At 44.2% G+C, this 26,300-nt stretch overlaps 1 protein-coding gene across 1 annotated transcript in view; it reads right to left on the bottom strand.

Annotated features, from left to right (window-relative positions):
- Nucleotides 1–26,300, bottom strand: part of CLPTM1L (CLPTM1 like) — a 332,661-nt gene that overhangs the window by 160,554 nt on the left and 145,807 nt on the right. Inside the window, exon 6 of the mRNA XM_033929667.1 lies at nucleotides 3,672–3,789. Coding sequence (XP_033785558.1) covers nucleotides 3,672–3,789 — 118 coding nt within the window. The remainder of the gene's footprint in view (nucleotides 1–3,671; nucleotides 3,790–26,300) is intronic.

The following is a 26,300-nucleotide window of genomic DNA, read 5'->3' as shown; positions in this document are numbered from 1 at the left end:
CAATCTTGCTCTAATTTGAGGTTATTTTTAGCCTATTAGGAATAGCGGGTCTAAGATGTAGTTAGGTGAGTTTTGTAGCTTAAAAATTGCTATGATGAAAGAAAATAAAAATAAAAATCAGAGAATGTACAGTTGTGATATATGGCTTCAAACATAGCTAAAATTCATACACATTTTTTTCATCAATACCTTATTAACAAACAGCACAGAAGGCTTAAAAATTTGTGAAGCATCCACTGGCTGTAGCCTCTTCCATTTCCTAAATTTTTAGTCCTGGGATGCTTCTAAATTATGAAGCAGATTTGTCTGGCATGATTTACCATTTGTAAAACCATGTTACCTCGGATCCTGTAACCCATTTGATTCTAAGAATTTCAGTATCCTTTTTTTCAGCAACGCTTCCAATATTTTTCCAATAACCGAAGTGAGGCTTACCGGCCTGTAGTTTCCCACTTCATCTCTGTGACCACTTTTGTAAATAGGGACCACACCCGATCTTCTCCAATCCCCAGGAACTACTCCCATCTTCAAAGATTTGTTGAACATATCTTTAATAGGACCCGCCAGAACCTCTCTGAGCTTCCTCAATATCCTGGGATGGATCCCGTCCAGTCCCATCGCTTTGTCCACTTTCAGTTTTTCAAGTTGTTCATAAACACTTTCTTCTGTGAACGACATGTTATCTACTCCATTCTCGTGTGTAACTTTGTCAGACAATATCGGTCCTTCTCCAGGATCTTCTTCTGTTAACACAGAACAGAAGTATTTGTTTAACATGTTTGCTTTTTCCTCATCACTCTCCACATATCGATACATATCTTTTAGTCTCGCAATTCCATTTTTCTTCTTCCTTTCGCTAATATATCTGAAAAAAATGTTGTCTCCCTTTTTTACATTCCTAGCCATTTGCTCTTTTGCCAGACGTATCTCTCTCTTGGCTTCTTTCAGTTTCACATGGTAGTCCTTTCTGTACTCCTCTTCGTGGGTATTTTTATATTTCACAAATAGCCATTTTTATTGCTCCTTTCAGCTTAGACCACTGTTTTTCCACTTCCCTTATGTCATCCCATCCTAACAGCTCTTTCTTCAGTTACACTCCCATTTTACAAAAGTCTGTACGTTTGAAATCTAGGACTTAAAGTTTTGTGTGGCCGCCTTCCACTTTAGCTGTTATATCAAACCAAACCGTTTGATAATCGCTATTTCCCATGTGGGCACCCACTCGAACATTAGAGATACTCTCCCCATTTGCGAGGACCAAATCTAGTATCGCTTTTTCCCTCGTGGGTTCCGTCACCATTTGTCTGAGCAGAGCCTCTTGAAAGGCATCCACAATCTTCCTACTTCTTTCTGATTCTGCAGATGGAACATTCCAGCCCACATCTGGCAGATTGAAGTCACCAAAAGCAGCACCTCCTCTTTCTTTCCAAACTTTTGGATATCTGCAATCAGATCTTTATCAATTTGCTGAAATTGAGTCAGAGGTCTGTAGAATACACTTACATAAATAGAAGTTTCATCTTGTCGTTTCAAAGTGATCCATATCGCTTCTTCCTCTCCCCAGGTCCCCTGCATTTCAGTTGCCTGGATATCGAACTTTACATAGAGAGCTACTCCTCCATCTCTTTGACCATCTCTGTCTTTCCTAAAAAGATTATATCCCGGTATGTTTGCATCCCATCCATGGGAGTCACGGAACCATGTCTCTGTGATAGCAACAGTATCCAAGTCAGCCTCTAACATCATGAACTTTGTTGCTTACACTGCGGGGCATTTGTGGTCATTACTTTCCAGCTACTATTCCTCAACATTCTCATTTTTTGTATAGTTTTTAATTTCAGCCTGTCCCATCTGCCTTATAAAGCCAGTAAAATATATATTTTTTGGTGCAGATGTGTGTCGTTGAGTAGGGGGGAAAGGATAAGAAAGTATACCGTAAGATTTTTCTGCTGAATATTTTGACAACTCCACATCTGAATGGTTGGAGATATCCAACTCTTCAAAGTACTCCATACTAGGCAGATCAGGGAGTGTGCATCAAGAGGCATGTTCATCATGCATAAAGGTGCAGCTCGATGTTCTGAAGCAGGAGATAACTCCTCCACAGATGGCAATTCAGGCATCAAGTAGGTCCCATACTGACTCCAGTGCTCAACATCAACACTCCATTATAGCCTTGGGCTGGGCTAAGACTGGCATGGAAGCCTTTAAAGGGGAAGGGAATGGGTCTTGTTTACTGCCTTTTTGTAGTTACATATTCAAAGCTGTGGGTAATGGAGGATTAAGTGACTTGCCCAGGGTCATAAGGAGCAGCACTGGGATTCGATTCCACAACCTCAGGGTGCTGAGGCAACTGCTCTACCATTAGGCCATTCTTCACCTCCTGTGAAGACACCCATATGGCCACTCTTTGCAGTTTTTAAATTCAAGCAAAATGCTTCTACCTTCATGCTACTGAGACTCCAGAGCTGTTAGAAATGTTTGCATGCTAAAAGGTGGGTGCTCCTTGATGTGCATTACACGGAGTGCTCATTTTAATACTAATGAGCTCCTTTAATGCATTTGCATAGGACCCTTGGTGGCTGCTATCGCAAACAGTAAAAGCCACCAAGAACCCTTTTGTGCATCAGAGGCTGAACTAATGTGCAAGCTATTCTGACTACAATCAGTCTTGCTTGCACAGTAAACTTATGAGTACCTTCCCTTGTGTCTCAAGACTAATACACAGGCAATGTTTAGTGGTCTGTGATAATTTCCTGTTACAATTTAAACCTATGGCTTTTTCATGCTGGGGAAATTGGTGCCTGCCAAATCAAGAGATGAAACTTAAAATTTAATTCCTTAATCCATCAAAAAAGGCAGCTTTGTGTCAGAAACCTGATCGCTGAGGAAGTCTTATGGGCTAAAAATGAAGTAAAAGAACTTGAGCAATACAGAGGATATCCAGCTCAAGCCACAGAAAGACAATGGAAAACTTACAGCACACGATCCTGTGTGGTTCCAGCCACATATGCAGAAAGGATTTTCAGCCAATTAGAGCATCTTCCCCTTTTCAGCACTGTTATATAGAACCAACCTAGCTGCCTACCCATAGAGAATTTATACTAATTATAATCAAGTACCACAACTTGCTTACAAAGCTTTAAAGCAGATGAATGTCTCTCAGCCTCATTAGGGATGGAGAGATACTTGAACACAAGAAGATTGTGGTGACAGCAGCTAGTAAACAGTGTGAAGACAAGTACCAATGGCAATGAATTCTAACAGGTATAGGAAGATAGCAGAAGCTTGAGAGGATATAAGCAATATAATGGCAGTTTGGTAGAGGAAGATGACAATAGCCTGCATATGGGGAGGAACTTTTTTTGCTTTCAAATACCTTTTAAAAAGACGATGACTATAGCAACTTACAGAATTGATAGCAAGGGTAAAAGAGGAGTACTGAAATAGGATAGGACAGGACAGTGGCTGTGCCAGCTTACAGAAATTAAGAAAACAGGCAGAAGTTAGCTTGTTATGATTATGTATCAAGGGTATTTCAACAGCAGTTGCTGTGATATTAGACATAAGTAGGGTTCTAATTCTAGGCCATATTAATCTAAGGTTTTCCATTACTTTAGAAAAATAAAATGAAGCATGTTAAAAAAACAACACAACCAACAACAACATACCAAATTGCTGCAAAGAGTATACAGCATCTTGCATATGGATCCAAAACCGGAGTTTTCCCAGGGATATTTTATCATATGAAACTGTCAGAGGTAGCTCAGTTGTGGACCGATTTATTATCTGGAGTAGGATAGAAACAAATCCTATGACATAACAAGTATCAGCTAAACAGTCAAAATCAAACAGCAAGTGAAATACAGGCAAGTTGTTTTATACAAAAATGGGGCTCATTTTCAACATAAATTTTTATTTACATATCACAAAAGCCTTTCAGTTCTATGCGGTTTACAAGAGATGGACTGATCATTGTCAGTAAGCTATAACATAACTTACGCATAAGCAGTTAACAATAGAAATACATCTGTATATATCTTAGGAAGGATTACAAGAATTTAGAGAAAAGGTGTGTTTTTTAGAAGCTTTCTAAAGTGCATGTAAGAGATTGATATTCTAACCATTTTACTCAGTTCTGGATCTGGATCTCTGTAAGCGGCTTGGTATAAGTCTGTTAATGAACCTTTTCTGAGTGCAGCCTTTGACTAAGAGGAAGGTAAAGAACGATTGATGACGTGTGGAGTGGCAAGGCCATGAGAACGGGTTACCTGCCTAACACCCACAGAGATACAAAGAGTAGCTTCAATCTTATCCTCCATAGAAGAGTGGATGGCATGTTCCAAGTTAAAATTGAACACCGAGAAAACTAAATTCTTTCTAGCCACATTCACCAACTTCACCGTGGATTCCTTAACTCTGAGAGGAACTACTTTCCTATCACCCCTTTGATTAAAATCCTGAGAAATCATCTTGATAGGCAGTTATCTATGACAACCCAAGAGAATCAAGTTGTATGCAAAGGCTTCAATATTCTTTGGAAACTAAGATCCATAAGAAAATTCTTGATCTGGCACTATTCCAACTACTAGTCCAAGTACCAGTTCTAAGCCTTCTGGACTATTGCAATATTGTATACCTAGCAGGACAATGCCAAAACTTCTGGTGACTAAGTATCATCCAAAACACCACATTGAGGCTAATCTGTAAATTGAAAAAATTTGACCACATAACCCCATTCTACCAAAAATTACACTGGCTAATAGTTGAGGGAAGCGTCTGTTTCAAATTTGAATGTCTCTTCTACAAAGCATTATATGGCCTTACTGCCCAGTCAGAAGACTTAAATGGTCTCTTAGGGAGGCAAGGTAGATGTTGAAGAGAAGGGGCGACAAAAGGAAGCCTTGTGGAATGCCACATTTGCTGGTCCATTTATCGGATAGTGTCTCTCCAGACTGAACTTGATAACTGCGAGATTTTAGAAAGCCTTGGAACCAGCGGAGGGCATTTCCTGATACTCTGCTTAGACTCTTTCAGACTAATAGTAAGTCATGGTCTACTAGGTCAAAAGCACTTCTGCGGTCCAGTTGCAATACTACTGCATTTAGCCCTTAACTCAGTATCCCCTACAGGTCATGGGGGGGGGGGGAGGAGGAGGCATTTACCATTTCTGTGCTAAATGATGGCCTAAAGCCCAATTGGGAGTTGTGGAGTAGCTGAAATTGTTCTAAATGGTTCATTAGTGAGGTGATTAAATTTGCAGACGATATGAAGTTATTCAGAGTAGTGAAGACGCAGGGGGATTGTGAAGACCTGCAATGCAACATAACCACGCTTGAAAAATGGGCAGCGACATGGCAAATGAGATTCAACGTGGATAAGTGTAAGGTAATGCATGTCGGTATCAAAAATCCCATACACGAATACAAGATGTCCGGGGCGGTACTTGGAGACCCCCCAGGAAAGGGACCTGGGAGTACTGGTCAACAAGTCAATGGAGCCGTCTGTGCAATGCATGGCCTTGGTTTTTCTTGTTTGTTGCCAGTTTAGATTGAATTCAAACATATAATGGTCTGTCCAGATTAAATGTAGCCATTTGCCATCTTGTGGCTACTAAGTCTAGGTGCTGGTCTTTTATATGCATGAAACTGAATGGAGACCATGTATAATTTAGAACAGTTAATAGTTAATAGTGCTACAAACCTAAAACATTTGAGACATCAGCCCTCATGAATCCCCCACTGGTTGTTGTTGTCCTCCTCCTTCCCCCCTGAAAGAAGAGAAATACTAGGCTCCATAACAGCATCGGGTATTATGGGCATTCTAAACAAAGCAGTAAGCAAGTCTGAGAAATAGCCTAGTGGTTAGTACAGTGGACTATAAACCAGGGGACCCAAGTTCAATTCCCATTTCAGCTTATTTTCCCCCTTTAAGCCCTCCAGAAACAGACATGCATCTAAATATCTGTGACACCTATAAACCTGTAGGCTATTGAGGTGATATACAGTGAGGTACAGTAGGTGTCTTCCTGTTCCCAGAGGGCTCATCATTTAAAATAAAAGTTGTAGGGAGGATATGAACCTGGGTACCCTGATTTACAGTCCACTGCATGGACTACTAGGCTGTTGCTCTGCTAGGACACTTCTAAGGTCATTTTGTAAAAATGCTGCCAGATATCCTTGTCCTTGGATCGTTGGCATTCATAATTTAGACATTGGTTTGTAAAATGGCTGTCCCATTTTAAATCAGGAAACTCTGATGGCTATTCAAAAATGGCTGCAAGATGGATTTTTTTTTATTTTTGGGGGATGTTATGAGCAGGGCATCCCAATTCTGACTTGGCCATCCTTTTGAAAATGTCTTTCCATGCACTTTTTTCTTCATTACAGATAGAAAAAATACTAATCTTTATACATATTTGCCTCCCAGCTACAATGATCTGTTCTTCAGTGTGACACTGGTAAGTAAAATGCACTTCTTTTTTAATATGGACAGAAAAGGAAAAATGTCTCACGGAACTCTTCCTAACTATTCTGCGTGCGTACCCATATATGTATTTATTTATTTATATTTAGAGCAAAGAGGAGCTAGGGCAACTTGAATGGTGTTACCCATACATTCTGATGGTCTGGGAAAAATAATAAAATTAAACCAAGTATGATATTTGAAACAATTAGATGTCACAAGATTTCAAAGGATGAGTTTTACAGCTTAACCACAAGATGCCACTATCGCATAGCCACAGCCAGATAAACTGTGCCTTAAGCAACATGCATTTATGAGTCCAATGTACTTTTCTGACTCTGCCCAATACTGTCTTATTCACGCTTTCCATATCCCATTCTTTCCATGGCTTCCCTCTCCACCTCCTCAAAGGTAGGTTAGGGCAGTGCTTCTATTCCAGTGGACCGTAGCACACTGCAGTGTTCTCCCCATAATTTTTTTCCAGCCAGGTGGTATGAAAAAGTAGACGGGTGAGGTAGGACAGGGAAATTTGTTGGTTAGAATAGGGTCATTAAATCCAGTGGTGTACCTAGTATATATGACAGAGAGAAGGCTTCCTGTTGAGGTGTAGGATGTGGGTAAGAACCTTTCCCATGGCTTTGTGCACTGCAGCACTCAGGGAGCCGGCCCGAAGATGCTGCGTTGATCGCTGCAGAACACTGTCTTGGGCCCGATGGAGGTGCCGGCCCTGCGGACTGACAGAAAATTTCTGCGGACCGGCACCGTTCCACGGACTGGCAGTTTAAGAACACTGCACTAGAGCACCAACACACGAATTGTAAAACTAAACAAGTCAGATCCTGCACAGTCAATTGATTTTATACAGCCAATGCTAACAGAAAACCATGTTCTTTTCATACACATAGAACAGAGAAACACCCTCACCCAATATGAAATAATCACAAATTAAAAATAGAAATATGTAGACAAAAGTTAAATTAATGCAACACCACAGAAAAGTGACACATGTCCCCTAATACTGTACAAAATATAAAGACAGTAAATGTAAATTTGAAAAAAAATAATACACAACAATCACCACTTTAAAAACAAATAGAAATAAAACAAATAACAAGAAATAAGAAAATACAATTTTATTGGACTAATCCATTTTTCAGTTAGCTTTCAGAGGCCAAATCTTTCTTCAAGACAGTACAGTATACAGCTGTTATGATATCCTGTCCTGACCTGAGGAAAGGGGTTTAGTCCAAAAGAAATAGCCTTATTTCCATTTCCTATTTATAAAGTTTTATCAATACAGTTACAATACTACTTGATTCTATGTAAAGCAACAAAAAAATATCTCTTTCTACCTTTTGTAGTTTCTGCTTTAATCATCTTCTCTTCACTCTTTTCTTTCTATACAGCATTTGTCCTCTCTCCCTTTGATGCAACATCTGCCCTCTATCTTTGCCCCTTCCACCCAGCCTCTGCTCTCTCTACCCCTTCCATCTACTGTCCACCCTCTCTCTGCCCCTTCCATCCACTGTCCACCCTATCTCTGCCCTTTCCATCTAGTGTCCAAACTCTCTCTCTTCCATACGGCATCTTCCCTCTTTTTATGTCCTTTCAATAAACTGTATATTCTGTGCCCTTTCTCTCCTTTATACATGATTCATTTCAGCTTCATCCCCTCTCCTCTCCATTTTTCTGTCTCCACTCCCTCCCCTATGCTCTGGCATCTCTCTCTTTTACTTCCCTTCCTTCTTGCCCACTCCACCCCATGATCTGGCATCTCTATCTCCTTCCCTTCTCTCCCCCCATGCTCTGGCATCTCTCTCCTCTCCTATCTCTCCCTCTCTACTCTGGCACCTCCTCTCCTTCCTTTCCCTCTGGTCTGGCATTTGTCTCCTTAGTTTCCCTTCCCTCCCCCTTGCCCTAGCATCTCTCTCCTCTCCCTCTCCATTATCTGGCATCTCCTCTCCTTCCTTTCTCTCCCTTCCTCCTTCCTTTCCCCTGGTCTGGCATCTCCCTCCTCCCCCCCATACCCTGACATCTCTCCCTCCATGGTCTAGTATTGCCTTTACTTTACCTCCTTCCCATGGTTTTGGCATCTCTCTTTCCTCTCCTCTCCTGGTCTTCATTCTCCTTCCTTCCCTCTCTCTCCCCAGTTGGGTGCAGCAGCAGCAGCATTTCTCTTCCCCCTTCCCCATCCCCTCTCACTCTCCTCCTCCACTGCTCTCCCCTCAGTCCTGCTGCAACTTTCCCTCTTCCATTTTAAGTCCAGCAGCACTCTCTTCTGTTCCCAATCCAGCAGCACCTCTCCCTCTCGCCTCCCTCCACCACTCAGCTCCAACAGCACCTCTACCTCCCCTCTACTTCCGTTTCCCCCACTGACTAGCTGCAGCACCTCTCCTTTCCACCCCCAGGGCCAGCAGCATTTCTCCTCTCTGACTAGTAGGGCTACTTTCCCTTCCCTTACCCACTCACCTCCCAGGTCTAGCAGCACCACTCCCTTCTCTCCTCTTTTCCTCTCCTTCTATGAGCACCCCTCCTTCTTAACTCCCAGGTCCATTGGCACCACTCCGCCCTCCCGATTAACAGGCTCTCTATTGTAACTTGCCTGACTGCTGCCGTAGCTTTAGTCCCTCCAGCATCCTATGGGCCTCCGAGGAAGAAGGAAGTTACATCATTGGAGGTGGAGCGGCCTAGCAAAATCCCCGAGGCTGCAGAAGGGAATCGATTCGATAACACTACTGCAGCTGTCAGGCAGATTACAATAAGGAGAGAGCGGTGCTGCTGCTAGTCCAAGGTATAGAGAATAGAAAATGACAGTGGCAGCAGGAAAGCAGGAAGTATGCTGGCGCTGCGTTTCCCCAAAGCAATTTTTTACCTCCTCAGGCCCGTCTTCCTGATCGGAAAGCCTCCTATCGCATACACACACCAAATACAAATTGCAGGCTAGTGCCACCTTAGCCCGTAGCGAACGCATGCTCCAGGGCTCTAACGTGTGCGTACCGGCTTCCCTTCTCTTCCCCCCCCGGACTTAACTTCTGGTTTCGGAGGGAAGAGAAGGGAAGCTGGCACGCACACGTTAGAGCCTGGGAGCATAAGTTCGCTATGGGCTAAGGCGTCAAATCTCCAAGCCGTTTTTTTTTTGTTTTGTTTTTTTTTATGTTGAGCAGCGGGCAGCAGCAGAATTCACCAGCGGATGGTACTGGGTGGTCATCTAAATTAGCTGGGCGGACCGCCTGGCTAAAAGGCCCTAGGGAGAACACTGCATTGGTGTACAGTCCAGACAGGTGATGCTATGAGATGGCAAATGCCACTCTTAAGAAAATGGCTTGCTAACCCAATTTTATTGGCATCTTCTACCTGCCCTCACCTCCCCCAAGGTCCAATATCTTTCCATTCTCCTCTCCCCCACTCTGCAGCACAGACTAGGACCTCTTCTCTATTCCTGTCCTTCTCTGAGCCCTTCCCCCATTCCGGCAGTCTTCCAACCTTTTGACATACTGCAGACTAAATGGGCCATTTGGCCTTTATCTGCCATCATATTTCTATGTTTCTATTAGTCTCAGGGAAGTATGCAGAGAGCTTTGGCAACCCGGTGGAAAACACTGGATTAGGAGCGATTTACATTTGCCAGGCTATGCTCAATACAAATAGCATGTGTTATGCACAGTTCTCGTGCGCAGACTCAGTTCAGTGCAGGGCTGTGCTCCGGAGCTACAAGCAGCAATAAAAAAAGGACAACTCGCCCCCCTCCCCCCAAAAAAAACCCCCACCCCAAAGCTTCCAGTCACAACTGAAGCCTCTTACTGCAACAAGTATAGAAGGGTTGTTTTTGTGTGCGATTTGGACGCCACCATTTGTGCTTGTTTTATTTGTATGTGTATCCTGTGCCTATGGTCAAGACACATCTGTTAGGCACAGGACACACACGAACATAAAACAAGCACAAACAGCTGCTATTAAAGCAAAATTGAAGCTATTGTGACAGCTCCAGGCCTGCCAGAAAATTTTGCAAAGTAAGAGGTGGGTATTCCCTGCTGTGAATAACAATTTAATATTAATGAGCTCCTTGTAATGCATTTGCATAGGATTCTCGGTGGCTGCTACTGTGATCAGTAAAAGCCCCCTGAGAATCCTTTAGTGCATCAGAAGCTACTTTGCAAGTAAGACTGGCTACAACCAGTCTTACTTGCATGGGTAAGCTTTTAAGCATCAGGGCCTCAGTCAACCAGGCAGGCAGGCCACTGCTAACCAGCTCAAGAGGTGATCTCTGTGCTGCATCTCGCCCACTCTTGACACAACTTCCTGTTCCCAAGCCAGCCAGTGGTAGTCTGCTTGAATGGCAGACACTTTCAGCAAAGTACCAAGACTGCTAGGGGTGTGTAAAGAGGAGGAACAGAACAGAGAAGAGGTGCCAGCCACTATGAACTACGTCGTGGAAGCAGGGAGGAAAGATGCTGGATGGAGTGAACTGAGAAATCATTTTGGGGGGGGGAGCAAGCGCACAAGATGCCAATGCCATCAAGAGAAGGGAAGGAGAGGGGAGAGAGAGCGAGATGCCACTGAAGGAAAGAGAAAGATGCTGGAATGAGAAGGTGGGAATAGATGGAAAAAAGACTGGATGGTGGGGAAGTGGAGGAAAGAGCTGGAGAGAGATACTGGACTATGGGAATGGGGCAAGGAAAGAGATACTGGCCCTGGGGAAGAGAGGGGCAGAATCTGGTCATAAGGAGGGACAGGGACACAGAGGGGTGCTGCTGGACATAGGGGAATGGATATGTGAACAAAGAGGATAGATGCTGAATGTGGGGGATGGGAGGGATAGTGGTAGGGACAAGGACAGAAGAGAGATGCTAGGACAGGAAGGAACACAAAGGGAATGATGGTGGAGATGGAGAGCAAAATGTGAAATGGACCAGAAACCCTGGGAGGAGCAGATGGGACCCAGAGGTGAGGGGGTAAGGGAATAGATAGAAGGTGGATGGGACAAAGGAGTTGGGGGTAGTCAGGCAGCTAGAACTGTCCAAGCTCTGCAGCTGATGGCAGCTCAGGGATACTGCTATTAGCTGCAGAGCTTAAAGATGGCCTTCAACTACTAGGGCTTCGGGATCACCACCAGCCACAACAAGGGAGGTTGCTAATTTTTAAGGGTCCTGGGCCCAGAACCCCTGTGTGTTTAGTACAAAAAGAAGTGCATACCGTATCTAAAAACATAAGCAATGCCTCCGCTGGGTCAGACCTGAGGTCCATCGTGCCCAGCAATCCGCACACGCGGCAGCCCAACAGGTCCAGGACCTGTGCAGTAATCCTCTATCTATACCCCTCTATCCCCTTTTCCAGCAGGAAATTGTCCAATCCTTTCTTGAACCCCAGTACCGTATGCTACCCTATTACACCCTCTGGAAGCGCATTCCAGGTATCCACCACACATTGGGTAAAGAAGAACTTCCTAGCATTCATTTTGAATCTGTTCCCTTTAAACTTTTCTGAATGCCCTCTTGTTCTTTGAAAAATCAGCGATTCCTGAGGCACACAGCCATTTCTCAGCCCCCACACAGATACCTGTGGGCTGCTGGGAACACAGAGGCATCCAGAGAGGAGAAGAGCGTGGGAGCACTACTCCGCCTCTCCCCGATCCAACAGGAGACCTCTGCTTTTGAAAAATCAGCAATTCCTGAGGTACACAGCCATTTCTCAGCCCCCACACCGATACCTGTGGGCTGCTGGGAACACAGAGGCATCCAGAGAGGAGAAGAGCGTGGGAGCACTGCTCCGTCTCTCCCCGATCCAACAGGAGACCTCTGCCTTTGAAAAATCAGCGATTCCTGAGGCACACAGCCATTTCTCAGCCCCCACACCGATACCTGCGGGCTGCTGGGAACACAGAGGCATCCAGAGAGGAGAAGAGAGTGGTAACACTGCTCCGCCCATCCTCCGAGCCAGCAGAGAAAACTTTTCCAATTGTTAAGTATTATCGTGAATTCATTCAACTGTAAAGTATGATTAATAGCTCTCAAAAAAAAATAATAATAAAAAAATATATATATACAGTAGAACCTTGGTTTACGAGCATAATTTTCCAGAAGTATGCTCGTAAACCAAATTGCTCGTATATCAAAGCAAGTTTCCCCATAGGAAGTAAGGGAAACTCGCTTTGATTGGTTCCACCTCCTCCCCCCCCCCCCCGAGGCTACCAGCGCTGCTCAATTCCCCCCCCTTGAGGCCACCGACGCTGCTTCATACCACTCCCCGCGATCCAGCATCCCCCCTGCAAACCGGCATCCTCCCTCCGCTCGCGTTGCCCCCCTCCACCGCAATCCTAAATCCCCCCCACCCCGAGCACGGCAATGTCATCCCTTACCCCGACTGGCCACCAGTGCCAGTGCCCGAAGATCCTTCCTCTTCTGGCAGCAGCCTGGGCTGGGCGATGTGTCGGAGATCCTCCCTCTTCTGTTCTGGGCTGGGCTGGACTGGCTTTGAGCATTTGCGCATGCTCAAAGCCTTCTGGTCTCGCTCTCTCCGAGATTCTGAATCTGAGAATCTCGGAGAGAGCGAGACCAGAAGGCTTTGAGCATGCGCAAATGCTCAAAGCCAGTCCAGCCAAGCCCAGACCAGAAGAGGGAGGATCTCCGATGCACCGCCCAGCCCAGGCCGCGCCAGAAGAGGGAAGATCTTCGGGCAACGGCACTGGTGCCCAGTCGGGGTAAGGGATATCATTGCCATGCTCGGGGGGGGGGGGGCACACGCGAGCAGGTGGGATGCCGGATCGCGGGGGGAGGATGCTGGATCACGGGGGGGGGGGGGCACTCATACAGCGAGGCAAGCTTGGTTTACGAGGCACCAAGTTTGCAAATGTTTTACTAGTCTTGCAAAACACTCGCAAACCAGTGCACTCGTAAACCGAGGTACCACTGTATATTTATAAAAAAATAGGCAAAAACAAACAAAAATTGTGCTAAATACTTGCTGACTCTTATAATCTGTTAAATGTTTGCTGTTTTTCTTAATATTTCATAACTGTTGTCGATTCTTAAATAATCTGTTAAATGCCTATTGTATCTAAGTCTATGCTAATTTGAGCACTGAATCAATAGCCGGATTATCTTCACTCCCCTTCCACTATATCAATTTCAGAATTTTTCCAAATTTAGAAACGCTCTACTAGTTTTCTTCTAATATCGTCTGTGCTGATACCTAGTACGTCATTATCTAGCCACTCCTCTATCCTTAACCTCTCACACGCCCCAAACAGGCCCGTCTAGCCCATAGGACCCCCAACTCTCATCATGAAGCCACCTTCTTGGCTCCTTCTTCTCCTACTCTGCTCTTCTCTCAAACTCTCCCCCTGCCTGACACCCCCTTCCCCCAACCTCCTCGACCCTGCAAATGCCCGCAGTACCTGTCCTGGCCTCAGAATTCCCACGCTGATACGTCCCAAACACCACCCATCCTATAAAAACCCTAATAAAGTCAACCACGCCTCCCTAAAACCTGTCCCTGCTTCCACTCTCTCCGACCCTGCCTCTGATTCTCTCACCCCAGTCCCGACACTTTATTGCAATGCCAGATCCACTTGTAATAAGATTCAAATCTTGAAGGACCTACTCGAGGATTCAGACCCCAGATTCCTATTCATCACAGAATCTTGGATCACAAAAGATGACCAATTTACTCAAAATGAACTTTGCTCCCACAGCTACCAAGGCCTCTTCTCTCCCAGAACTAACTGAAAAGGAGGCAGCCTGGCTCTCCTTTTCAAATCATTCTTCGATGTCCAGCTCCTTGAAAAGGGCAGCCTCTCCTCATTAGAATACATGCTAGCCTCAGTTAACGACAAATACCACCCTCATCCACTGGGTATCGTATCCTGCTCCTATACCGCCCACCTACCCCTTGGAACAATTTCTCCAACTCGTCTTTGAAATCATAACAAACGCCTTCCTCAAATTTCAGATTACTGATCGGAGACATCAATCTCCACCTTGACGATGTCTCCAGCAAGGAAGCATTCAAATTTAATAGCTTCCTCTCCTCTTTAGGCTTTCCCCCTCCCACTCTCTCCCCTATCCACGAAAAAGGCCACACTGACCTCATCAGTTTTCTGGATCTCACTACTCACAAAACCTCAACCACTGACATTCGCTGGGAAATCGTCCCCTGGTCCGATCACTTCCTAGGGGCTTTCTGTCTCCCAATCTTCATGTCACATTTTGGGCCCCCATCTCGCACCTCAAATTCTATTACCTTCCGAAAAAAAATCTCGAGCAATCTGTTTTGGATCAATTTTCTTGACAAATTCTTCCCCATCCCTAAACCTGCAGAACCAGAAACAAACTGGCAAAACTAGGTCACCCTCTCCGAGTCCACCATCCTTTCCCTCGCCCCTCTCTCCACTAAAACCATCTCCTATTCCCACAAGGCCCCTTGGTACCTCCCATAACACAGAGAACTGAAACAGTAATGCCGAGCTCTGGAACGAAAATGGAAAAAATCTAAATCCCCTACAGACAGACACTCCTGGAGTGTCAATATTAAATTCTACAATACTGTTCTAAAAAAAGCAAGGAAACATTTCTACGGTGACAAAATCTCCAAATCCAACAACCAGAGTAGCACATTATTTAACATCTGGCGTTCCTTAATCTCCAAAAATGCCTCCACCCTCCCCTCCTCCCCCTCAGCCGATTCTCTGGCAAAGTTCTTCAACGACAAGGTCACCACCTTGAGGCGCTCCTTCCCTCCTGAAATCTCCTACAAATCTCTGATTCCAATCGACCCCAACCCTATCCTTACAGGCTCCTACCCTATCCAAGCTGACAGATCCTGGTCGTCCTTCAAATTGGTTTCTGAATCCCTGGTCCATAATCTCTGCCTCAAATTGAAATCCTGTAATTGTACCTTGGATCCATTCCCCGCCTACCTTTACGAGAACACTTCCCCTCAGGCCATATCATCTCTTACCATTCTCATAAACTCCGCCCTCCACTCGGGTCTATTCTCCCCAGAAATGGGCCATATCTCCTTAACCCCACTACTGAAAAAACCTGATCTAGACCCCTCTACACCATCTAGCTACCGTCCAATAGCAAGCATTCCTCTCCTTACCAAGATGCTAGAATCCATCATATCCACTCAACTATCTTCCTATCTTGAAAAATTCACCATTCTGCTACCCTACCAATATGGCTTCCGTCCCATCTTCAGCACCGAATCCCTTCTGACCTCCTTAATCTCAAAAGTTCAACATCTCCATTCTCGCAACAAGTTCGCCGTCCTTCTTCAATTCGACCTCTCTGCAGCTTTTGATGTCGTCCATCATGATATCTTACTTTACCAACTCACCGAGATAGGCATTAGCTCCACAGTCCTTGACTGGTTCTCGAAGTTCTTACGCTCCCGCTCCTACACAGTCAACATGAAGAGCACTTCTTCCTCTCCCTGGAACCCAATCTGTGGAGTCCCACAAGGCTCACCTCTCTCCCCTATCCTTTTCAACATTTATATGTCCTCCCTTAAATTCCTCCATCTCTCCCCCCTTGAAACACTTTACACTTACGCAGATGACATCTTAGTCCTCCTTGAGACCGATCGGAACCTCATCGACCTCTCTGCGAACATATCCTCATGTATATCGAACCTTCAATCCTGGGCCCACACTGTGCAGATGAAACTGAACGAATCCAAAATAAAACTTCTCTGGCTTGGCCCAAAATTGGACCAATTGCCCACCTCCATCCCTCTTTCCTCACTCTGCATCTTGAATACTCAAGTAAAATTTTGGGAGTCATCATTGACTCTACACTTTCCTTCAATGATCACCTCAACTCCCTAATAAAAAAATGTTTCTTCAGCCTTCAAATGCTGAGGAAAGTGAGAACCTGTTTCCATCAAAAACACTTTGCCATCCTTGTCCAATCCACCATCCTTTCCAGACTGGACTATTGCAACTCTATCTACCTAAGCCTAACAAAGAAAAACCTTCAAAGACTCCAGCGGACTCAGAATGCCGCTGCTAAGCTTATCTTCGCAAAAAGCAAATTCGACCACGTCTCACCACTTTTGTCCAAGCTCCACTGGCTTCTGATAATTTCCAGAGTCCACTTCAAATGTGCCTGCCTTACTTTCAAGATCCTACACGGCATCCTCCCCCGCTTTATTCTTCTTTCTTGGAATTCCTCTAACCCCAATTCCACCAGATCCACCCAAAAATGAAACTCTCCTTTCCCTCTCTAAAAGGCGTCTCCCTTGTAGGAAACTAGGTTCCTTGCTCCCTTTTAGAATCACTGAGCTCTAGAACAACCTTACCTCCCCTCTTAGGAATCTGAGCTCCCTCCAACTTTTCCGTAAACATCTGAAAACCTGGTTATTCTCAAAAATGTAACTCTTCCTCCCTCTCTGATTATTCTAGTCCTCTAAATTTCCTCTTCATCCTTCCCTCCTCTGGAGTTCCTTTCTACCCTAACTCCTGTTAACCATGTCGAGCTTTGCGAATGTAGAGATGATGCGGTATACAAACCTAAGGTTTAGTTTAGTTTATTTTTCGAAAGTTTGAAGAATCTGTCCCTCTCCACTCTCTCTATGCCTTTCATGATCTTGTAAATCTCTATCATATCCCCTCTAAGTCTCCTCTTCTCCAGGGAAAGAGTCCCAGTTTCTCCAATCTCTCAGCGTATGAAGGGTTTTCCATACCTTTTATCAGACATGTCGCTCTCCTCTGAACCCTCTGTTTTTATTTCTCCAGTGTTGTAATACAGTGTTTAATTTTTTGGAGTTCCCAGTTCAATTTCTATTTCTATTTGTGATCTCATGTTCTATATTTGGTAAAGGTCTGTCTGTGTTGTGTGCGTGCGTGTGAAGAAGTCATTTAAAGTTGTTTTATATGTGGTGTAATAATGACAGGTGGGGAGAGGGGATTGGGGCCCCCTCCTCCTTGAGTCTCAAACCAGCCCTGCCTAGGATGGCAGTGGTGGTGAATAGGAAGGTGTTGGAATTGTAGAAAATAGTGGAAACTACTATAAAAAAATACAAGTATGGAACACAGACAAACATGATTTAATGGCACAGAATCAATATACGGGATTTAGCCAAGGGAAATCATACCTCACCAATTCCCTTAATTTCTTTAAAAGTGTGAATATTACTTTTTCTCTTTGAACATACACGTCCAAGTTTGGGGGGGATGGGGATACTTGATGTTTTCTTATGTTTAAGGATAATTTTGGGGTATGTGGGAGGGAGGGATATTGGTTATGAATTAGACTTTGTTAGAATATTAAGTGATGTTAAAGTGTAAAATGATTTTATCTTGTACTGCACTTATTGAAAGTTTTAAAAATGAATAAAGAATAAAAAAAAAAAAGTGTGAATAAACGTGGATAAAGGTGAGCTGGTTGATGTTGTGTACCTAGATTTTCAGAAAGTTTTTCACATGTGGGTGGTGGGATAACAGTTCTAGATCAGAAGTATTTGGCACTTGTTGACTTGTTGGTTCATATTTAGCAGTTTGTAAGTTGTTTTTGGTTCTCAATAAAAATTGCTTCAAATGTAAAGAGAGTACAAGATTTTTATCTGAGACAATCAAAACTGGAATCTGCTGGTATAGCAATAATGAAAAATAGCTTACTGATTAATAGGAAATTGGAAGCTTTAGGAAACATTTTAAGATCAAGCAAGTTCACTTTCTAAAGTTAGCATATCTTAAGTTTTATAATCTTTTATCAGGATATCTTCAAGTTTAGATAAACAGTTATATAACACCATGTTGTGGATTTTTCCAGATCTGGTTTGAGAATATAGGGCTAGATTCACTAACAATAACTCAATCGCTGTTGGCCGATTCTCTGGCCAATTTTCCAACAGCGATTGATTCACTATTAAGTTTGCATGCAAATGATTTGCATATAGGTGTTATCCCACCGACTCAATCGCTCCCAAAGTGCCCCCTCCCTCCCCAAACCAAAAGAAATGGGAGGAGGGATGCCCACTCCCTCCTGCCACCACCCCCCATGCGCCGAACCTAAGTATGGCAGAAGAAATGCCCACTCCCTCCTGCCATCGCCCCCCCCCAAGCAGTCCCCCATACCTTTAAGTCAGGAGCAGGAGGGGTGCTCAGTCAGTCTCTCCTGCTCCTCTGCCAGCCACCGTCAGCAATGCTTCCCTGGTGCATCCCTCCTGCCATACTTAGGTTCGGTGGGTGGGGGGTCGTCGGGGAGGGGGGGAGAGCGTCGGGGGGAGGGGGGAGTGTCTGATGGTGCTATAGAAATAGTAGTAGTAGTAGAAGATCTAGAGACTGTGATGAAAGAGGTTGAGTTAGATTTAGTGGTAATCACGGAGATGTGACTCAAAGAGAACCATGACTGGGATATAGTTATGCCAGGAAAGACAGGAGGAGAAGTGACATTATATGTTAAAGATTACATTAAAGCCACACATTTGCAGGATCTACAGGATAATGAAGAGGAACTACGGATAAAACTGGAAAGAGGGAACAGAAAATGTATTTACACTGGTGTGATATGCAAGCGTCTACAGATGGAGGAAGTGGACAAAGATTTAATAGAAGACATTCAGAATATAGCTGTAAAAGGGGAAGTATTTCTATACCCACCTGTTTACAACCCCAATAGCCCTTATGGCTGCAGGTGGCACCTATATTTATTTAATTTTTTTTTCCATTTTTATAGCTCGTCTTCCCCAGGAGCCCAGAATGAGTTACAATAGTAGTAATCATTAGGTGCTTAAAAAACTTCCCTATCTGTCCAAAAGGCTCACGATCTCTAAAGCACCACATTAAACATCCATCAACCTATAACATTTCAGCATAACAAAAGAAAAAATAATAATAGTATTAGTCCAGTCCTCAGGAAAGCATCATCATCATATCTCCGAAGACAGAAGCTGGTGGAAGAACAGTCGCAGGGCCCAACGATCAGCAGTAGAGAATGACACGGGGACAAATTTGTCCCTGTCTCCAAAGGAACTCAATTTTCACATCCCTGTACCATTCTTGTAAGCTCTGCCTTAAGCGCACAAGCCTCGAACATTTGTGATTTTAAAGTGTTTGAGGCTCGTGCAGATGAGTACAGAGCTTTCAAGAATGGGGTGGGGCACGGGAAAATGAGTTCCCGCAGGGATGGGGAAAATTTGTCCCCGTGTCATTCTCTAGTCAGGAGTACAGTAGGATTTGGGGGGGTTTTGGTGGGCTCACATGTTCCACTATGAATGTAGTGGTTAGAGTGGCTTATGGGCCTGGGTCCTCCTCTCTATGGTTCACTAGCCCAACCCCTAGGTTACTTAAGAGACCTCTGTGTAGCTGTACTGAATTTTCCTATAGCAGGTGCTGATGTTCTGGGGACAGGTATGTACGTTTTTATTCTGATTTTTATGGCATTGTGAGGGGGACAGTGATCACTGGAGGAGTGTGTGGGGGTCTGTACTTTGTATCTGCAGTGGTTATCTGGTCAGTTTGGATAACTTCTGGGCACTTAGACCTGGTTTTAGATCACCTAAGCCGTAACATATAAGTTCTGTCCAGGCAGCCTTGTAAAACTTGATTATCCCTGCAGTACAACCAAGTCTAGGTCAGCCCACATCCTGCCCAAACTACTCCTCCAAACACATCCCTTTCAGCTCTTAGTGCACAGCAGCATTCAGAGGCCTATAATGTCCCTGGATACGTCTAAAAAGCCATTTCAACTATCGGCACTTGGACGACCTGTCTTTTAAGTCATCCAAGTGCCAACTTGGGCTGGTTTTTTGACGTATTTCCATTTCAATTACAAATCCCTTAATGTTTAAAAACAGGGAAAACGTTTTTGATGTTATAGTGATCATTTGGCATCCAGTGATCACCACTTGGTGGTTTAATATTAAGACAGGTGTAGAGAAGCCTTATTCAAAAGTGAAGAATCCGCAACCTTCTCCAACAAAATCTCAGCCCAAGAACTTGCAGATTTCTTCCTCAACAAAGTCAAATTGGTCCAATCGGAAGTTGTTAAGACAGCCTCATCAAACTCATCCCAACACAACTATATGGAATACAATGAACTCATAAATGCAGACCAGATCTGGTCTTCATTCACTAACCTCTCATTCCCCGATACCAATAGGTTAATATCAAAACTAGCCTTATGAAGCAGTCCCCTTGACAACTGTCCTCCATACCTTCTTTCAGCAGCTCTGCATCATATCATTAACTGGCTCACTAATCTGCTAAATAGTTCCTTGAACCAAGGGCACATACACAAAGCAATGGGAAAAATAGCCTTAACCCCTATACTGAAAACAGCCCAAGCAGACCTATCCATAGCATCCAACTTCAGACCAATAGCTGGCATTCTGATCCTCACTAAAATCCTTGAGTCCCATATCAGCAAGCAGCTAGCCTCATACATAGAGCAACACTCCTGCCTTCATACATCCAACATGGCTTCCGAAAACAGCACAGCACCAAGCTCCTCTTCATCACTTTAATCACTAAAATCAAACAGTTGCTAAGCTGGCCATATTACTCCAATTTGATATCTCCGCAGCCTTCGACTCAGTGAACCACCAATTACTACTAACCAAATTCTTGGCAATCAGAATAACAGGAACTGTAATGAAATGGTTCTCAGACTTCCTACAAAATTGCGAATACATGGTCAAAGGCAAGAATCATACTCCAACCCTTGGAAGGCATTCTGTGGCATCCCACAAGGCTCCCCATTATCCCCAATCCTATTCAATTTTTTAATGAGCTCACTGGGTCACATCAAAATGGAAGATGAAACTATACTATTGTATGCCAACGGCATCCTCCTCCTCATCCCCATAACCAATAACTATCCCAATATTGCTGAAAAAAATCTCAAATAATATAGATAAAATTCAAACCTGGGCAACGAACAAGTTGAAACTGAACGCCACTAAGACCAAAGCCATTGATTTCCTCACCGCACTCTCATCAGGCATCACTCTCATAATGGCAAAATCCACCAAGTTGCTAGGCTGCATCTTAGACGACACTCCCACAATGGAACCACAAATATCTAACCTGCAGAAAAAAACCATCTACACCAGTGGTCTCAAACTCAAACTCTTTGCAGGGCCACATTTTTGATTTGTAGGTACTTGGAGGGCCGCAGAAAAAATAGTTAATGTCTTATTAAAGAAATGACAATTTTGCATGAGGTAAATCTCTTTATAGTTTATAAAACTTTCCTTTAAGGAAAGATATATAAACTATAAGAGTTCCTCATGCAAAATTGTCATTTCTTTAATAAGACATTAACTATTTTTTTCTGTGGCCCTCCAAGTACTCTATTTTTTATGCAGCCCTCACATTTAAAGTTTAATATCTTTTCTTTCTCAAAACTGGCACATTTCAATCACTATATTGAAAATAAAATCATTTTCCCTACCTTTGTTGTCTGGTGACTTTATTTTTCTGTGCTTTCAAGGCCTTCTTGTCCTTTGACAGTTTTTCTCTCCGTCTTCACTTTCTGCCTTGCATCCACCTTTGGCATTAACTTAATGTTCAATTTTTCTGCTTTCTTTTCAAAATCTACGTTTCCATGTCTTACCTTCCCTTCCTATCTCTCTCTTCTTCCGTCCTATTTCCATGGTCTGGCATCTCTTTCCTTTCTTTCTCTCCCTCCCTCCTTCTTCCTTTCCCCTGGTCTGGCATCTGTCTCCTTCCCTTCCCTCATGCCCGGCATCTCTCCCTCCCCCTCCATGGTCTGATATCTCCTTTCCTTCCCTCCCTCCCATGAACTTAGCTTCTTCTCTTGTTCCTCTCCTCTCCCTTCTACTTCCTTCTCTCTCTTTCCCCATATGGGTGCAGCAGCAACAGAAGCAGCATTTCCCTTCCCCCTTTCCTGTGCAGGAGAGGCATTGATCTTCCCCTTTCCTTCCCTCTCCCTTTCCCTGTACAGCAGCAGCAGCATTTCCCTAGAGTCCCCCTTTCCTATGTAGCAGAAGCATTTCTCTTTCCCCTCCCCTTCTGTCCTCTTCCTTGTGGAGCAGCAGCGTGTCTGGCCGGCTCGTTCCGTTCAAAGCCGCGGGTGGCGGCTCCTTGCGAGATCCGCGCCTGCGTCTGAAGCCTCTCTGATGTGACATCAGAGAGGCTTCCAATGCAGGAGTGGATAGCGCGAGGAGCCGCCAACCCGCAGCTTTGAACGGAATGAGCTGGCCAGACACGCTGCTGCTCCAAAAGGAAGGGAAAGGGGAAGAGAAATGCTGTTGATCGCGCCCAGACCGCAGGGCCGCAAATAAAACCTGGAGAGCCACATGCAGCCCACGGGCCGCGTGTTTGAGACCGCTGATCTACACTATGTGTCAACTGCGACTCACAAGGTCATACTTCCACCCACACCACTTTGCTCTGATCGTTCAGATGATGGTCCTGCCCCAACTGGACTATTGCAATTCTGCCTACCTTGGCATCAACATCGCTCTTATCCACAAACTACAACTCATCCAGAACACAGTGACTAATCTACAAATTAAAGAAATTTGTCTCAATTACAACGTTCATCAGACAACTACATTAGCTTCCAATATCATCCTGAATAATCTTCAAATCCTCATGTATCCTACACCAGATCTCATACGGAAGCTCAGCAGCCCCTCTCATCCAATTATTCTCTAATGTTTGGTCGGCATCAAAAAGAATCCTTAACAGAGTCCAACTAATCCTGCCATCCACAAAACACCTCCACAACAAAAGAGTTTTCCACTCTAAGCTAACCTATCTGGGTGTAAAAATCTGGAATGACCTACCAGAAGCTATCAGGAAAGAGACAAACTACACTACATTCAGAAGAAACCTGAAGACTCACCTTTTTGACAACTATCTCAGTTTCTGTATAGCATCCCTTACGTCTAAGTCCCTACTCTTATCTCTCCATGTCCTCTTCCCCTCCTTCTTTCCCCTTCCTCTTTGATCTGTCGCCTTCAGCCTGTATAGGTATGAGCAACTCACAAATGGAAGATTTGATTAGATTAGATTTTTTTTTAAAAAGCTAACTTTGTTCACATGGGGGATTACATGAAGGAATTGTTATCTGGATGGGAACATCTGGAAGAAGTAGGAAAGCAGTGGGCAAAAACTGAAAGGAGCCTATTGTAAGGGCAACAAACCATTTTGTAAGGAAAAGGAAAAAGGCCAATTTGGTTCTCAAAAATAGTAGCTGAGAAGGTAAGGAAAAAGATTAGCTTTCATAAACTACAAAAGACCACAGAGAGGAAAACAGGCAAAAATAATCTGGAAAATTTGAGAGAGTAGTCAAGATGGAGAGCAAAGATGCAAAAAGAAATAAAAAAATAGCTGACAGGGTAAAATGGGAAGATTTTTTTTTCTTTTTTTTTATAAATATTAGTGATAGGAGGGAGGTGCAAAAATAGCATAGAGAGACTCAAAGGTGAAGGGGAAGAATAAGTAGAAGCTGATAAAGATAAGGCTGTGTTGCTTAACAAATATTTCTGCTCTATATTCACAGCTGAAGTGCCAGGAAATGCAGAAGACAAAAGCAAATAGGGCTAGAGGTGTGGTAGACCCTGATCAATTTTCAGAAGATTGTGTTCATGAAAAGTTAGATAAACTAAAGGTGGACAAAGCAGTGGCGTACTTAGCATATGTGACACCCAGGGCCCATCATTTTTTTTGACACCCCCCCCCCCATCTGTACAAAAAACATGATTTTTAGTAACAAGCCACGTCACACATGAGTACCTAGGAAAAGGCAGCATCTTACATACTGCAGTGAGCAGTACAACATCAATACACCCATTGTAAAACTAAACAAGCCAGACTAGTACAGATCAATCCTGCAGTCAAGCCTAACAAAAAACCATGACTTTCAAACACACAGAACACAGAAAACACCTTCGCCTAGTATGGAATATGTAATCACAAACTAACCCCTCTCTCTTTTACAAAACTGTAATGTGGATTTTAGCCACGGTGGTAACAGCTCTGACGCTCATAGAATTCTGAGCATCAGAGCTGCTACCACCATGGCTGGCGCTAAAAAATGCTCCACAGTTCTGTAAAAGGGGGGATAAAATAGAAATACATAGACAAAGGTTAAATTGAACCAGTAAGAAGCTGGACTCTGCATACAGTGCACCACAGAAACAGTGACAAGTCTCCTAAAGCAATAAATAAATAGAAAATGTTTTTCTACCTTTGTCTTCTGTGGTTTCTGCTTTCCTCGTTTTCTTGTCTTCCTTCCATCCACTGTCTGCTATCTCTTTTCCCCTATATGGCATCTTCTCTCCTTCTATGCCCCTTCCAGAAACTATATGCCTCCCCCTTCCATCTCTCCTTTCACCCCCATTGGTCTAGCATCTCTCTCCTCTCCTTCCCTCTCCAATCCCTTTCCCTTTTTTCCCTCATTTTTCTTTTCAATTTATTTTCTGCATCTGTCTAGATTACTTTCTTACTACCCTCTCATCAATGTCCTTTTTTACTGTCTACCTAAAGCTTGCCACCTCTTTCCCTCACCCCTCCAGTGTTTCCCTAACTCAATCCTTTTCTCCCCATCATGTGCCCTCCTTTTATTTATCCCCTCCTTCCATCATGTACCCTCTTTCTCCAAACCTTCCTTCTAGTACCTTCTCCTCTCTCTGTCCACTTCCATCCAGCATCTGCTCCCCTCTTTCTCTTCTCCCATTTCCTGCCTGCATTTGTTCCCTTCTCTCCCATCTGCACTTCCATCCAATGTCTGCCCTTTCTCTCGCCATCCACCCCTCTTCAATCAGCATCTGCCAACTTTCTTTCCCTCCAATATCCTTCCCCCTTATGTCTCTTCCCTTTCTCTGTACATCAATTCTATCAGCACCACACTTCCATACCACCCTGCCCCCTTTCTTTCCCTCCACCACTCTTCCATTCCAGCAATCCTACTCCTTTCTCTCCCTTCATGCAGCGAGGTCCCACGATAACTGTAGCTGCCGGCTGCCAGTCCACCCCACTCCGACGTACTTGCTCTGGAGCGAACTCAGCAGCCGCATGCTGGAAGGTCCCAGGATGACTCGTCTGCTGGCTCTGCTCCAGCAGAAGCAGGAACTTGTGGCAAATTCTCGCAATGATTGCGTCTTCCGGGTCCACCCCCTCCGACATAACTTACTTCTTCCGGAGCAGAGCCGGCAGACGAGTCATCGCAGGACCTTCCTGTACCTCAGCACGGCTGCCGACTCTGCTGCAGAGAAAGTAAGTCAGAGGTAACGTGACCATTTATTTTTTCATCAAAAGGGGACATACATGAAGCGACAAGCCTCTACATTAGATCAGTAAATAAACAGCAGAGAAACAATAAACCCCAATGGTTTACCGCTGAGATCTCGTGCCTTGTTAAAGAAAAGAAAAAAGAATTTATTTCCTACAAACGAACGGAAGAAGTGGAAGCCAAACTAGAATATACAGCCAGGGCTGCAGCGGTTAAAAAGGCAGTCAGGGAGGCCAAGCTTCGAGTGGAAGAAAATCTAGCGAAGAACCTCAAAAAGGGAGACAAATCCTTCTTCAGGTACATTAACAACAGGAAAAGAAACACAAATGGGATAGTACGCCTAAAAAAACCAGATGGGAAGTACGTGGAATCAAACTCCGAAAAGGCTGAACTTCTGAATGAGTACTTCTGCTCAGTCTTCACCAACGAGGCTCCAGGTCACGGTCCACACTTACAGAGAAAGCAAAGAGTGGAAGACCCGTTTTGGAATTTCAAGTTTACACCCGAAGACATCTACTGCGAACTGACAACACTCCAGGTGAATAAAGCCATGGGACCGGACAATCTACACCCCAGAGTACTCAGGGAGTTGTGTGATGTTCTGGCGGAACCGCTATCCGCACTCTTCAA

This window comes from Geotrypetes seraphini, chromosome 2 (genome assembly GCF_902459505.1).
Source record: "Geotrypetes seraphini chromosome 2, aGeoSer1.1, whole genome shotgun sequence".
NCBI lineage: Eukaryota > Metazoa > Chordata > Amphibia > Gymnophiona > Dermophiidae > Geotrypetes > Geotrypetes seraphini.
Note: the sequence above shows the minus strand (reverse complement) of the source record. Positions and strands in the feature narration are given on the sequence as shown.